We start from the raw sequence: 15,092 nt of genomic DNA on the forward strand, positions 1-15,092 counted from the left end.
TCATTTTCAGACTTTTATTAAGAGGAAAAAGATATCTTTTTTATAGCAGCAGTCAAGAGTTAATGGTGGAGAAGCTACAGATGTGATGCACAGTCTATCACTAGAGACTCTCATAAATAGATTCTTTGTTTGCATTTGCTCTTTGAAGTAACTTGCAGAAATAATTTATTTCGCAGCTTTCCAGAACACAGTCACACCCCAGACATCATCTAGAAGAGAGAGAAAAAGACAGCTTCACAAAACACGGATTTCCACTGGATATTGAGGGACAGTTCAACAATCAAGAAAAACCCCCCAACAACAAACCCACAAAAGCCAACCCATGCGTTGCCCTAGCATTGGAAATCCAAGGTGAAATTCAGATCTCTCAGAAGACAGCAGAGGCAGGGCCATACTGCACTGCCAGAGAGCTACTCACAAAGGCCGTCTATTGCCAGGTGGCTTCACCACCCTCACAAGGCCAGCAGTTCTTCCTCTAGCGTCAGTGAGGATGGCTTCTCTCTTATAAGGAAGACACCTCTGCCATCACGAACAGTACCCTGGGCTTTCCAGTGGCACCAGCTGAGATGCCAGGGCACTGCAGAGGCAGAGGTCCTGAAGCCTATACTCACCGCAAGCACAGTCCTGCTCTTCCCACTCATATCTTGAAGCCCAGAGCTCTCATACACTCTTTGTGAGCTTCAATTAGGTGCCCACAATTTTCTTCCCCTTTCTCAATGATGCTGTAAAATAAAAAAATTTCCAACGTTCAACAACACAATATTTGCTTACCATCAGTCAAAGCCACAGAACTGACAAGCTGTTGGGGACAATCAAAAAACCCTAGAGATTTTTTTGCCTATCCTGTCCAGGGTAGCACTGTTTTGGAAAGTATACTACTGTCTCAAAAAGGTGCCCACGTCTCGAGCTGTGCACTTAAAACTCTGATGAAATGTGTAACAGAATTTCATATTAACAGGCCAGTGTCTATTCTGGGCAAGTCTAGACAGGGCTTCATTACACAACACAAGGCTGTCACATCACTTCATCAAATACGCTGATCTCGTCAGCAATCGGTTTCAAATCATTCAGTATGGAAGCAACAAAACTTCTCCAGTAAGAGATCAGCACAGAATTGGCTGACCAGTAAATGACGTTTTAGACCAGCTTCAGTTGGTATTTGGGGAACCTGAAACAAAAAAACCTCTTAAAAAAATTATTTACCACATACGGTAACTTATGATGTTGTCCATCCAAGTGTCTAATACACACTAAAACAGTGGTAAGAGCATTCCACCGTTGGTATGTTGCGTGTACCGCAGCAGCAGTTCAGACTCGCTCTGTGGCAGAGAGCTCCCTGTCCCCAGCGGTGGGGATGCCACCGCTCTGCAGAGAGTGTGTCAGAGGTCTGATCAACCCTCGTCTGCCACGTTACGTTGTCCTCGATGCCAAAGGAAGGAACTGCCAAATGATGAACAACTAAAATATCTTGTTCATCGCTTAAGTATTATTACAATAAGCATGGACAGGTCTGTTGGCTGCTCAAGGCGACTCCATCTGACCTGGAACTTGCTTCCTACCACCCCTGGGGGCCCCTGGACTCGCTGCCGTTCTATCACCAGAGTGACACATCCCTAACGTTAGCAAAAATACAGCGTCTGGTATTATGCCACCTACTGAACAACATTTGTACCACATGACAGGTTAAAAAAAAAAAAAAAAAAAAAGAGAGTTTGGTCACCAGACTGAAGTTTTTTAAAGATTTACTGTCATATACAAAGGAACTCTATTTTGGGGGTGCATTTCATGCTATTTGACAGGTCCCATGACTGTGACTAAGGCTATAATTACAAATACAGCTATATACTCCACTGTCAGATTTTGCACCTCTGTGATCTAAAAAAACAGAGTATTTTGTTTTATTTAAAAGAGAACGGCATTTCTCGTCAATTAAACAATAAAAATGTTACTACCTGCTGGTACTTGTTGCTTTATTCAGTCAGCGCTAGTGAAGACTTGTAAGCACCGTTACAAGCTAATCTCTGAAACCTGTTCTAAACTAGGGCTATGAAACATTAATCGCTCCCTTTCTAATTTACCCTTTTAAGACACTTTCTCCTCCTCCTCCACACTCTCCCTCCTCCCTCTCCCACCCTTCCTGGACGCTCCGGCACCCTCCGCCCAGAGACGGCGGCGGGGGGGGGGCGCTCCCAAAACCATCCGGGGCACGTCGGGAGGGGCAGAAACTCCTAGAAGGTATCGACGATCGGGGCAGGGAGGGGAACCCGCCAGGCCAGGGCGCACCCGCAGGCGGGCGGCAGCCTGGCTCAAAACGCCCCAGCAGCTCGACGAGGGGTCGAGCCCCCGCCCAGGGGAACACCCGCCGCCGGGAGCTCGGGGCCCTCACCAGGCGTCCCGCGCTTTCTTGGTCTCGGGGCAGGCGCAGCAGGCCTTCAGCGGCTTCTTCTCTTCCCGCGCCTCCCCCGCGCCCTTGGCGTCGCAGCTAGCGGCAGCGACCGTCGACATGGCGGGCGGCTTCCCCCAGCGCCCACAGCCTGCGGGGGAAGGGCGGGAGCGGCCGTTACGCGGGCCCCTCCCCTTTTCCCGGCGCGAGAGCGGAGAAGCCAACCGCCGCCACAGCCCGCCCGCCCTGCCGCGGGGCCCCCTGTACTTCCGGGCGGCCTGCCCCGCCGCCCGCTGGGAGACGTAGTTCGGAAGCCCTCCGGCCGCCCGCCCGCCCGCCCGCGCGCACCCCTCCCCTCAGCCCGGCGCGCGCTGGCCGTATCCCCGGCGCTGGGGCGGGCGGTTGGAACGCGGGCGGAGGCCCGTGCTGTAACAGTCAGTGGGCGTCTCGGAAGAGACGTTCCCCAGGAACGCTCGGTACTGGCCGAGCCAGCACGAAAAGGAGGGAGGGAGGGAGGGAGGGAGGGAGGGAGGGAGGGAGGGAGCGGGCAGGAGGGTGGAAAATGGCGGCAGCGGCTGAGAGGCCCTGCCACCCTCCGCGGTCTTACCAAGAGCAGCAACCGACCGAAAGGGTATCGGTTCTGCCAGAGCCAGGCCCCATCAATAGAAAGTTGTATCCAGCAGCTACCTAAAGCTATTTATTTAATTTTTTTTTTTTTTTTCCCCCTCAAGCAGTGAGGAAAGTTCCTTGTCACAGTTGTAAAGAAAACTGGAGATCTGTGGGAGGGAAGTACAGGCGGCTCAGCAGGTACTGTACGAGTACTACTGCACAGCCTCACCACTGGCAACGTGAAATGTTGCTGTCGTGGCTGGTCCCTGTCATGGGCAATAAAGGAAAAGATACAAAGCTGCTTTTCTTTTGTAGTCGGCCCCAAACCAGGCATCAGCAGCCACTCTTGCCTTTCAGGTCTCTGCCATATATAAACCAGCTTGGCTATCTTGCCACAGTCTTGTCAGCTGCCTAAGGCATGTAAGCATGCTACACTTGTGCCTGCAGCCGGCCTTGATTCAGACTGGGTTATACTTGCACACGTACAGACTGGCAGGGACACTGCAGAGCGAAGGGGCGCCCCACACAGGTAACGCGGGAAGGGCTGCACATCAGTGGACGTGACACTGCTGAAGGCTCAGAAGTGGAAAAGGAGAGTATGCCCACTGGGATGCAGCTGCTGTGCCTTTTAATGGGGTGTAGCAAGAGTCAAAGAACTGGCAGCTTATATCAGGTACTAAGGGAATCTAAAATTGTGGGAAGGTCAAAAAACCCCTGTATTTTAGGTATTTAATAGATTTCTGACTTTTAGGATGAGTTTTTTTGCACTTGGGGCAGATTATCCCATACCTGTCAATCACAGAGGCATTTCTTTTGGTCTGTGATGAAGAGTAAATAGCAGTAGCTCCTATAAAACAGAGTACATGCTCTCAGTCTCATCAAAACTTAGGAGCTCAAAATACCTGCTAGAGATCTGAATGCTCCAGTCAGGTAAAAGATTGAAAAGGGTCCTGCCCTATATAAGGTATGAAATATCAAGCAACCCCATTGTTTTAAGAGCCCTGGGCAAGACAGAATTATTTCATTATTTTCAGTATTTACCCTTCCAATGAGCCAGGCCAGAAGCGAGATCATTCTCTTTTGAGAGATTTTGCTCTTTGATTTCTCTGGATCACCAAAGTGAATGCCAACACCACCGACTCGTGCTACCTGAGTGAGCTAACGGTGGGAGAGGATTCTTTTTTTGATGCTCTCATTCTCGCCAAGAGAGACAAGAAGTAGAACCTAACTCTCTTCCAGAAGTCCAAATCTCCACATTTGCATCACACAGGTAGATGAGGATCTCCTGTTTTCACCACTGAGGCACCTCTCTGGCACCCTGACAGTGCGTCTCCTTGAAATGCAGGCTCCTGAGGAAACTGCCTGTGCATTGCCATGCTACAGCTGAAATGGTGTCACGTAACACTCTCCCACCTACTTAATTATCCGTGAATCTCAGCCCAGTAGTGTCCCCAGCTCTCCCATTTGGCTGGGAAGGCTGTTCAGACTGACCTGCGCCCATGCAGCCTCCTGGTTCAGCACACATGCCCTGTGAGGCCAGGCAGCCCGGCCTGATGAACTGGAAGATGTACACATTGCATATGTTGACCAGAATATGCTTTTCTCAAATCCATGCAAACATGCCGCAAGATGGAGCTGAGATTGAAATGCCTGAAATGACTAAAAGCACGCATCAGCTCTCCAAAGCAGTGACTTATTACTAGGTTTTTTAACATATTAAGCGTGTTTTCCTTTCAAATTAACTAGCTTTGTCTTTTCTTCCTAAAGCTTTATCTGCTGGCTGCTATCCAAAGGCCTAGACAGAGCTGGTGAGAGCAACACAGGCTGAAGGAAAGCCTATGGTAAAAAACCTCAGAGGGAGTTTCCCAAGTCTGTCAGTGAACAATATCTTTTATTTAACAACATATTTTATTTAAAAAAACAAAACAAACCAAAACAAAACAATTTTGAGATTAATTTGGCCTGTAGAAACCAGGAAAAGACCAAGTAAAACACATTTGATACACTTGCTGGACTTACAGAATACCAAGGGCAGAGAGAGGTTAAAATTTAGTCATTTTGGGAGAAGACTTCAAGGAGGCCTGCACGAAGGTATGGCCTGTGGAGACTAAACATCTCTGCAAGCAGCACTCCATTTTAACTCTAGCAGCTTTCCAAACAGATTAAACAGATTAAGGAGAAGCACTGCTATTTTGGCCACACTACTTGTATGGTAATAGTTAGTAACAGAATCACCCTGGAAGAAGGAATCACTTCTTGGTAGGATGAAGGGGTAGGGGCTGGGAGGGAGGAGAAGGAAAGAAATCGCCATAAAAGCACAGTTGACATGTTTTCATACCGATTGCACCAATTTGGAGTACAGTGCAGAGGGGAGATCACAGCCTCCTCTCTTCTGACATTACACTGTGCCTAAGGATTGATTGTTAACTTGGTGTTTTTTATTTTCCGTTTGTACTCTGCCTGCTGACAGTGGCAGAAGAATTATATTAAAGACCATGCGTCAGGATGAACAGATCTATCTACCAGTCAAAGAAGAACAGCTAAGGGCAGGCTACTGAGCTGAGACTGCTGGGAAACTGTCAGATCCAGTTCCCAGGAAAGGAGATTCAGTGAAAACCTCAGAGTTTCTGAAAGAGATAATGAAAGAAGACCCTCCCTCAATCTGCCATGACACTTGGCAGCCTGATACCACGTGTGAGAGTACAAGGACTACGGATAGCACTGAACATTTACAGCTCTGTGTTTAGAGGAGTAATGGATGAAATATGGGTAGACTACCCAGTTGTCATGGGGTTCCAAATTATTTTTGCTGTACAGCCCTTTATCAGAAATAAAGAACATAGAGCAGTGACTCGTGATGTGTAAACATCACAGTAGCACTGCTGTAATTTCCCTTGGCTTCTTGTATCTTCAGTTTCAGCCCACTAAAAGAATGGTTGTCCAAAAAAAGTACTTGTCCATTAGAGAGACTCAAATGGACAGACATTTCAAGGAACCTCAACAATGTATTTACATTCGTTGTTACTGTTAGGTGGGGTAAGCCCCTATCAATGTCAGTTGAAAGTAGCAGTCTGGGCTAGTCTGGGGTCTTCCAGATTTCTCACACTTGATACACATGAAAGAAGGTAAATTTAGCTGCGGAAAATCTTTGTGGTGAAACAGAGTTGAAGGTATTTTGATACTTTCCATGTAGTGTCTGTTCTGAGAACCACTAACCCTTTACAATCTTGAAAAAAATAAACCTGTTTAATATTGGTCTAGAGAAATATTTTTGTCTTTGACTTAATATAAACATGAGACAGCTACTACTCCAGGAGCCCAGTCAACCATACACTGTCTTTAATTGTCAAATAAGTTGTCTGTGGTTTTGGTCAATGGTTAGCTACACATGGAGGAAAAAAAAAAAAAAAGGACTTCAAACTTCTGAGTAAGATGACTTGCCAGGGCCCTGTTACCTATTATATTAACTGCCCAAGTACAGGACAGACTTTCTTGCTTTGATCAGAGTTGCAGACCTGCAACTACCAAATACTATCAGCTCAGCAGTGTGACCCAAGAGAGACTGAATGCTAGGACAGAAGGACCTTTGCTCTGGTCTAGTACAATGGAAGAGACTTTAAGGTGATTAACTACATCCCCTCTAAGCTTCAAACTCCATCTTTAGGAGAAGGCAAGTGGTTCACTGGGCTAAAATCACCTCAAGAAGTGATGTGCTGGTCTTCTCCCAAGCTGAAGAGGCAAATCCCCATGTTTCAGGACTACGGCATGAATTCTGTATGCAGGGATGCTGTACCACAGGACTGAACCATCCCCTCCTGGGAGATCACAGTGGAAGTCTGTATGGAGAGAGTCTCCCTCCATACTGGCAAGCAAGCCCTTAAAGAAACAAGAGTAGAATCAAGATTACTTTTAAAGCATTTTTGTCTCTTTGAATGCCCTACAAGCTAGTACTGCAACAGATCATCTCTTGCCAGGAATAAAGCCAGATCTTCAGAGCGCCAGAGGCTGGAGGTAGAAGGTCGTTTGCCAGGTTGCAGCCACTTTCCACATTCGAAACAGAACTGCTGTCTCTGACATCGCAGAACTCGGCCCACAACATCCCAGAAATTCTGGAGTCTCATGCTGGGGCCAGGACTCGGTGGCCTAGCCCTCCACAGTAAAGAAGATAGCGCCTGTCCTACAGCAGGCAGAGCAGAAACTCTTGTCCCGGTCTAAATCTGTAGCAAAACTAATTTCAAGAATTGCCACCACTGCTTGCTTTTGCTAAGAAACCAATGTTTTATAGTGCAAGCAGAACACTGTTTCTAGCGATGAATGACTTTTCCAGTGAAATCTGGATGTTCGTGCTGGGGTGAGGGAAGACAAGACATCAGTGCTTGTTTTAAGTTTATAAACTTAAAGAATTTTCATGTCTTTCCCACTCTTTTTTTTTTCTCCCACACATTCCTCCCCAGTTTGTGCTAAAATTACGAATATCATCACTTCATACTACGCCTCTTCTTTTCACTGCCCGCTGACAGTATATCCAAACATATTAGTAAAGGTTATGAATTTGCCATGCAACACTGCAAAAGCCAGGCCAGCAAATTCAGTATGCAGTCTCCCTGGTAACATGGCAAAAGAAGGAAGCTGGCATTTGGTACCATGCCACAAAGCAACCTGCCTGTTCCCTATGGACTGGAGGCAAGAACAACTGAGCCTCTGGACACGTGGCAGCTTTCCACATCGCAGATGTACAGCAGCTGATGTTGGATGTGCATTTCAAACCTGGTCACACTTACTTTAGTGCTTGCTGGGATGACTAATTTTCAGCTCCCCTTTGTGGAGGGAACACCCATGAAAACCCAAGTGGTCTGGAATAGATCCCATTGCGCAAACTGGTGGGAAGGAAAGGCCAGGTGTTTGCACTCGAATGGCTGCGTGTGCTACTGACACAACAAAAGAGCATGGCTGAAGAAGGCAAGGGTCTATCGTCTGACAGTCTCTACGCTTCGTAACTCAGAAAATCCTAACCTGTATTTGCAAAATAGCATCACTAATACTCCAAAAGACATTCATCTGCAAAGGTCTGTCCCTCCCCTGCAGTCAGACTTGCTATTTTCAGTTAAAAATCAGAAAAAAATAGTCCAGGATTATAAGTGTTTAGGCTTGAAGATGATGACACACACTAGTCACCCAGGGAGTAGTTTTGCTATCCTCAGATATTTTTTTTTGTCTCCACTGCAGAGTTAACCGTAACAGCTGTCTATATAGTTCTTTCCAAACAGGAAACCTCTTTCAGTCTCACTTCTCATGACTTGAAAGAGTAAGACTTTCAAACTTCTGCATAACCTCTATGTGAATTGTTGGAACTGATCAGAATGTGACCTCAAGCTATCAGAGAGCTGAGCCACTGTTAATATGTAGCACCACATGCATGCATGGATGATCTCCAATTAGTTACCCCACAAAAATTAAATGTCACCTAAGATCTGTGCTTATGCGTTACAGGAAATCTCATTCAGAACCCAGATCCACTCGCCTGTGTATTGAAGAAAAATGCCTCACTGTAGTTCCATAAAATACTTCATAGCACAGAGTTCTAACCTTGATTAGTTCTGCTGCAAACGAAGCAGTGTTTCTGCAACTCTGATGAATGGTGTTAAGCTGTCAAATAACTGAGAAGCAGCAATACAGTATGTCCACTTCTTTTTTACTGCACACATTCCAGTTGTCCTTTTTTCCCCCCCCTAAGTGTTGCTGCTACTAACAGTTTTATTCTGCTTGGTGGCGTGCCATTTTGATGTCTGTGTCGGTAGCAAATCTAGCTTGGTTGAATCTATTCAAGTCTCTCTTGGTAATGTTTTACGAAATGTGAAGCTTGCGCTACAGAAAATAGTTTAGCATTCACAACAAACTGCGGGAGCTAACTGGAAGCCTGGAAGGAACCACTAGTATTTACAAATACATGAGTCATTCCATTTTTGAGATGTCACTGATTGCAGCTGCATACTTCTACGTACTCACATCCCAGCATTTCACTCCTTTTAAATATTACATCAAGACATAGGCTGTACAGAGCTGCAAGCTGCTTGTAAAGAGCCTGCAACATTATCTATCTTCTGAATCCATTTAGAATCCCCCTGGCTGTTACTTGCTAAGTTACAAAATAATGTAGAAAATTCAGTTGCTCTTAAGCCATTTCTTTCACATCAGTGGGCAAGCTAGGTTTCAACTTTGAACACCTAATTCATTTGTACTTGTTTTCTTCTGCTTTTCTTCTCATTGATCCAGAAGAAGAATTTTGAAGTAAGTCTAATGAGCATTACTGGCACTTTCTCAAGGAGATCGTTAGAATCCTTATTCCCACCAAAAATCAGTTGGACTTGATTATCATGTGCTTAAGGGTCAGATTTTAAGAAGCATTAGGGGCATCTCCATAGGCTGGCAGAGGGATTCTCAAGAGATCCTACTTACATTGACATCTTCCTAAATACATTACGTAGCTGGAATACAATTATTTTTGAAAAAGTGACATGGGAACACAAGTCATCTACATGGCAGAAAATTTCATCTAAACCTTCAGCTCAATCCCATATCCTGACTATTTTGCCCTGGTTTTCAATATGCTGTACAGTATGCTGTGCAGTGTTTTCTCCAAGTACTGAGTGTCTTGGGTTGGTACTTACTGTGTGTAACAAACACTAAATTTTACTCTATGCATCCTGTCTGGACGGACACATCATTAACTTCAACTACTCCAGGCCCTTATTTAAAACCCACAATGGATTTCTCCACGTCTGATTCTTCTAGGGGTCCATTCAAAGACTTCCTCAGGATCAAAGAGGGGATGTTTCCAGATCAACATGCTAGATACTGAGTTCCTATCGTGCTCTCACAGTTGATATGTCAAGACACCAGTGATGTGCTCTAGATCCTGTATTGTGTTCTGTTCAGTCTCCACCATCTGAGACTGGGAAGTGATGTGGGGAGGGGCTGTGTGGGTGCAGGCAAAGACAGAGGGGAAAGATAGGGGAACTTTCAAGACTAAAGAGAGCACAGGCTTTGGTTTCTTATATGGGAGAAGTGATATTTATGCATCCTTCCCCAGTCTCTGTTCAGAAAGGGCTCTGTTCAGCCCCCATCCAATTCTAGCTTTTTTTCTCCCCATGGCCTGAGTGTCCTGTCGCTGCTGTCTCTCCCTTTTATTTCTGGTAGGCCTTCTCCAGGCCCTTGGACGTGTGCTAGCCCTCAGCTGACCTGCATCCAGAGAATTGCAATTAAAGGATGAGAAGTATTTTTTTGGAAAGGTTTAATAGACCGGATTAAGATCATGTTGCCTTAATTGTTTAAGAGGAAGTAAGAGTGTAGTGTGTGTGACAGAGTTATACTGTATTACAATAACAAGCTAAAACCAGTCTCCATATCACTTGTGTCCAGCTATTTCATTTCCATGAAGAGAGTGGCTAAAAGGGTCACAGAAAATCAGTAGTCCCTGGTGCTCCCTTCAGATCAGGCAAGCACAGACATTCAACGTCCTGGGAAAAGTTTTCCAACTAGCTGGAAGCCAGACTTGACCAGGCACCTTGACAAACAATAGGAAAAAGAATGAGGAGAGCAGAAATACTGCAGAGGTCAGCAGGGTACTCCATTCCATTGTTTTTGACACATCAGATAAATACATACTACATGTCTCCCTGTCTACTGAACTGTTAAGCTACCCTGTGCTGCTGCAGGCTTTAGTACAAACCATCCATCATCCATCAAGCAGCCAGTAAAAATCTAGCTACTGAACTCCTGAGCTTCCGGGTAAAGAGGTCTCCTTGGCTCTAGGAGACAACGTTCTCTCTACAGCCCTTGACATTTTTAGGGAGCCACCACCCTTCTTAGTCACGCCGGCTCCCAGCCTGGTCTGGGAGAGAGCAGAGTTGGGAAGTGTGATGGATTGGCCAGGCCGGGATGGTCGTTGCTGCTGACAGCACCCTCCCTGCATCCCCGCAGCCTGGACAGGCACCACCAGTCAAGTTTTAGGGAGATCAGGACTTCAGCAGGGCCTCTCCTCAGGCTTGGCCGAGTAAAATAGAGGAATTCATATCTTCCCATCCAGACTATTAACAGGCTGGGTTTTAGGTTTGCCCTTTTAAAGAAAGAACTGTCCTCTCTCAGCAAAGAGCTGACAAATGGGTATCACCAGAGCAAGAAGTCAGTGGTGGATGGAACCTTTCCACTCCCTGAAGCATCTCCCACCTCCCCTTGAGCTCCTTCTAGTTACAGCTGCATCTTGCCTTCCCTCTCTCCCTGCACTTGGACTCCCCTTTCCCAGTCAGTGGGTTTTCTCTCTTCCCTCTCAGCTCAACAGGCAGCTACCAGTAAACACAGTTGTTTATTTATGTTTTAAACAGACAAACAGACAACAAGACTGGAGCCAAACTCTCATGAAAAACAGACACGGAATCCAATCACAACCCAGCTATAAGAACATTTCTCATCCAGGTCTCCAGAAGCAAGTAGCTGGATTTCTTTGAAGATACAAGCTCATGTCAACTTCTAAGCCAGAAATACGGGATAAAATCTTGTCTGTTAAGTCAATGTAATATTCCCCTTCCATCAAATTGTTCCTCTGGTTGTTCTCTCACCTCTTGTGCTCTGACTAGGGTATAGCATCTCCTCTGCTGATTCAACCACTGATTGTTGCAGCAAGAAACAGAGGGAATCTAAGGTTTAACATTGAAAAGAAAAGTCTTAACACACTGGCACTTGAAAGCTGCAAGCTAACATGTTGGCACTGCCATTTATTCCTCTGAATATTGCCCAGAAGGAGTGAGAACATTAGGAATTCACTAGTTCCCAAAGGAATTTAATCCACTAGCCTCTTCTGGCTGAGGTGAGACAACATTCCTGACTTCAGCCTAGCAAATCATCCAAACGTCATCCCTGCTCATTAAGAATCTCATCCAAAGCTCATGCAATCCAAGCAAATTAAAGTATGTGAATGTCCTTCAGAGGATGCCTGAAGTATTGGTAAATTTTGTTTTTTGTCACAAATCAGACTTCTCTGAACCATGGGCTGAAAATGTCTCTAATTCCACCTTCCTTTTTTTTTTTATTATTTTTTTAAGTCCTAATCAAAACCATTACAGAAGTCTCTCAGCAGGCTTTCAAGTGAATCCTTTAACTGGGATCAAAGTGTTACTACTTAATTTTCTTTGAACTTTGACTTTTTAGGCTATCCTCATCTGTAGATTGCTTTTAGTAAAGGAAATGTGCCAACAGTCATACTAATAAAGACAGGAGAGAACAGTGTCCATAGACTTTCATCTGTTTTTTCCAGTTCAGTAGTTGTATCTCAAAATGCCTCTATTAGCAGAGCTCTTAGTGAAAACAGCACAAAGAAACCAAAGACTTCACTTTGTTGAAGCTCCATTTACCACAATCAGTACTCCAAGGCCACTTTTACAAAAGATGTCACAGGTTACAAGTGAGATATTCCACAATGAATATAATGCCTTACTATCGCCAAAAGCCAGCACAGAGACAAGGCCTCTAGCCACAAAACATTAGATTTTACAGCATCTGTCTTCTCACACCTTTGAGACTTACCTCTGCTTCCTGCTGGGAATAGTGACCACATCTTCCCCCTCCTTCTGTTTTCCTCACTCTTCTTCACCATCTGTTCTGATGGGCTGGGAGGAAGGGTCCCTTCCTCTGGATTAAAAAGCTAGCAACCACATTGACTGCAGCCCTGTGCTGCTGCTTTCCTGCTCCTGCTTTCCTGAACCACACATCTGGAAAGAGGTGTTTATCACATACAGTTAGTAAACCAGGTGGAGATCGGACAGGGAATGGAAATTAATGCTTACTTTGGATGGGTATAAGGGCCAAATTAATTTTATACTATTTCACATTTAATAGAAGTGCTGACCTGACCACCACCAAAGTTAGAGCTGGTGATGGGCCATACATGGGGAAATTGTGACATCCTGTGGCAAGAATGATAAATGGCATGCTAACAGTTACTAATTTTAAATAATTAATTTTGGCATTTCCTGCCATCAAAGCCTCAGTAGTGCTTTTAATGCTCTATCTTTGTTGCCTGTAACTTAGATTTCTTTAATAACTAGAAGAAAGCTGCCACAAAGCATCACACACACCCAGCACCGCAACGGTGCTGTCATTTGACAGCTGCTAACAGAGAGCAGAAGAGGACCATCTACATAATCAAGCTTAAAGCCAGATGGATGACATCTTGCCAGGGGTTTCACAAATCCTCGTGGATTGCAGGGGAAAATTCCCATTCAGGAAACCCAGTTCCTTCCCAGGCTCTGGAGGACAGAAGGAAGGCGTGGTAGAGAGACTCATCATCTGTTTAGCTCAACTTCTTTGCCTTCTTCCCCCCAGTCCTGCCTTTCCACACCCTTCCCCACTTCTTCAGCTCATCATAGAGGTCTCCCATTTTCTTGTCCAGGTACTTCAGTTCTGCTCTACTGGGTGCTCACCCTGTCTCTCCCTCCTCCCCCTGCACACTGGTTCTCTACCACCCCACTCTCCTACTAATTTTGCTTTGTTCAGCCAGCAGAGTTTTTCCTCTGAAACCACATTTTCACATCTGCTCTTGTCCAGCTACTGTTCTGCTCTCAACTAGTGCCCAATCCTACCTTCCTCGTCTACATTTTCCACTGCTCTTTGTCTGATTTTTACAGTTCAAACCCATCAGCATGTCCTCACAGCATAACAAGTCCATCAACAGAGTAGCAGTAATTCATCTTGCAGCAAATTACACTGTCTTATCTCAAGGTGAAATGCATTTGGCTCAGCCTCTTTCACAGGCAGCCAAACTAGTGCACTTTACCACAATTTTGCAACATGCTAAGCACTGGCACGGTTAGTCCACTCAGTCACTGCACAGTAACTCACAAAGGTGTGGACAATTTACTCATACATCTGAGCACCTGGTGTCCCCTCAGAGCCAAGTGGCTATAGAAAAATCATCAGATAGACGGCACCCCAGCTCAGCTACACAGTCTTGTTCTGGAAAAGCTATTATTGAAAACAAACAAACAAAATCATGCTACAGCCCACAGCTCTAAAGAGAAAGCCCATCAGTCAAGTTCTTTGAAAACTATAGCTAAGAAACAGGAGTCTTTTTTGATTGCTTGCAGTTTAGTTGCCTTCAGCTCACTTTCACCAGTGATAGGATGAGTCCTTGGTGTGGACAGACAGAATTGTCAAATAGCTTTAAGTCCCTTTTCCAAAGTGCTGGCCAGAGACAAGGTTGCAAGATCAAACATTTTCTCAGAGTCTTTCATGTTTTGGGATCTTTTTCTCTGGAAATGGCTCATCAGTATTTCAGACCAAAAAAAAAAATAACCAGAACAAAACAATTCAGACCGAACCTCACTGCTTTGCCATTGCAGTGCATTCTACAGCACACACCAGTGTGCCAGAGGCCCTGGCCAGGTTTCACTCCAGCTGCAGATCCACAGGAATATGAAGGCAAAGAACATTCAAGATAGTAATAATCAGCACATCTTTCAACACTTGTAAGGCTGATCACTGTCCACATCTGTAATTCACAGAGATTTCTCAGAAATGTTAGTTAAAAATAAGCCAGTATTACACACACACACACACCCTAATCTAATCTAAGCATGCTCCATGAACCTGAACCTTGAGCTTTTTAGCTCAGTCACATATACCTGTCACCGCCTGTGGGTGAGTACTACTCTTCAGGCTGCTATGCCGTGACCTGAAAACTTTCATCTCTGTCGTGGTTTAGGCCTGGTTGGCAGCCAACCACAAGGCAGCCGCTCTCTCTCCCTTCCCCTCCGGCAATGAGAAGGGACAGAGAGCCAGGCTTGGGGTTCGAGATAGGACTGGGATGGGGAAAAATTCCCCTTTTATGATCACGAGCAAAAGGCAGACTCGTTAGGGGAAGAAAAAAAAGAACATACATTTATTACAGACACTAACAACACATAACAGAGTAGGACAGTGAGAAGCATTGCCACATCTTGAGAACACCTTCCCCCCACCCCTCCCTTCTTCCCGGGCTCAGCTCTGCTCCCGATATCTCTACCTCCTCCCCCAGTGGCGCAGGGGCAGGGAATGGGGGGTGCAGTCA

The 15,092-nt window shown here is 45.5% G+C and overlaps 1 protein-coding gene and 1 long non-coding RNA gene across 2 annotated transcripts; both read right to left on the reverse strand.

Annotated features, from left to right (window-relative positions):
• On the reverse strand, positions 1 to 2,648 carry LOC104358492 (cytochrome c oxidase copper chaperone). Its single transcript, XM_033001009.2, has 3 exons — positions 2,387 to 2,648; positions 612 to 722; positions 1 to 209 (listed from the first exon to the last, which is right to left on the reverse strand). The coding sequence occupies exons 1-2, from the start codon at positions 2,503 to 2,505 to the stop codon at positions 638 to 640; spliced, it is 204 nt and encodes a 67-aa protein (XP_032856900.1). The 5' UTR covers positions 2,506 to 2,648; the 3' UTR covers positions 1 to 209; positions 612 to 637.
• Positions 2,649 to 11,335: 8,687 nt separating this feature from the next.
• LOC122152955 lies at positions 11,336 to 12,743 on the reverse strand. The gene is made up of 2 exons (XR_006164963.1): positions 12,572 to 12,743; positions 11,336 to 11,685 (listed from the first exon to the last, which is right to left on the reverse strand). It is a non-coding gene; the product is annotated as an uncharacterized LOC122152955 (long non-coding RNA).
• Positions 12,744 to 15,092: the final 2,349 nt, after the last annotated feature.

The sequence above is a fragment of the Tyto alba genome, unplaced genomic scaffold (genome assembly GCF_018691265.1).
Source record: "Tyto alba isolate M040663 unplaced genomic scaffold, T.alba_DEE_v4.0 Super-Scaffold_14, whole genome shotgun sequence".
Taxonomy (NCBI): Eukaryota; Metazoa; Chordata; class Aves; order Strigiformes; family Tytonidae; genus Tyto; species Tyto alba.

What these genes read in the sequence shown, in the direction of transcription:
- LOC104358492 (XM_033001009.2), bottom strand. Translation starts at nt 2,505, where the DNA reads ATGTCGACGGTCGCTGCCGCTAGCTGCGACGCCAAGGGCGCGGGGGAG. An exon ending in AAGAAAGCGCGGGACGCCTG is followed by an intron (nt 723 to 2,386) that starts GTGAGGGCCCCG and finishes TTTATTTTACAG; the next exon opens with CATCATTGAGAAAGGGGAAG.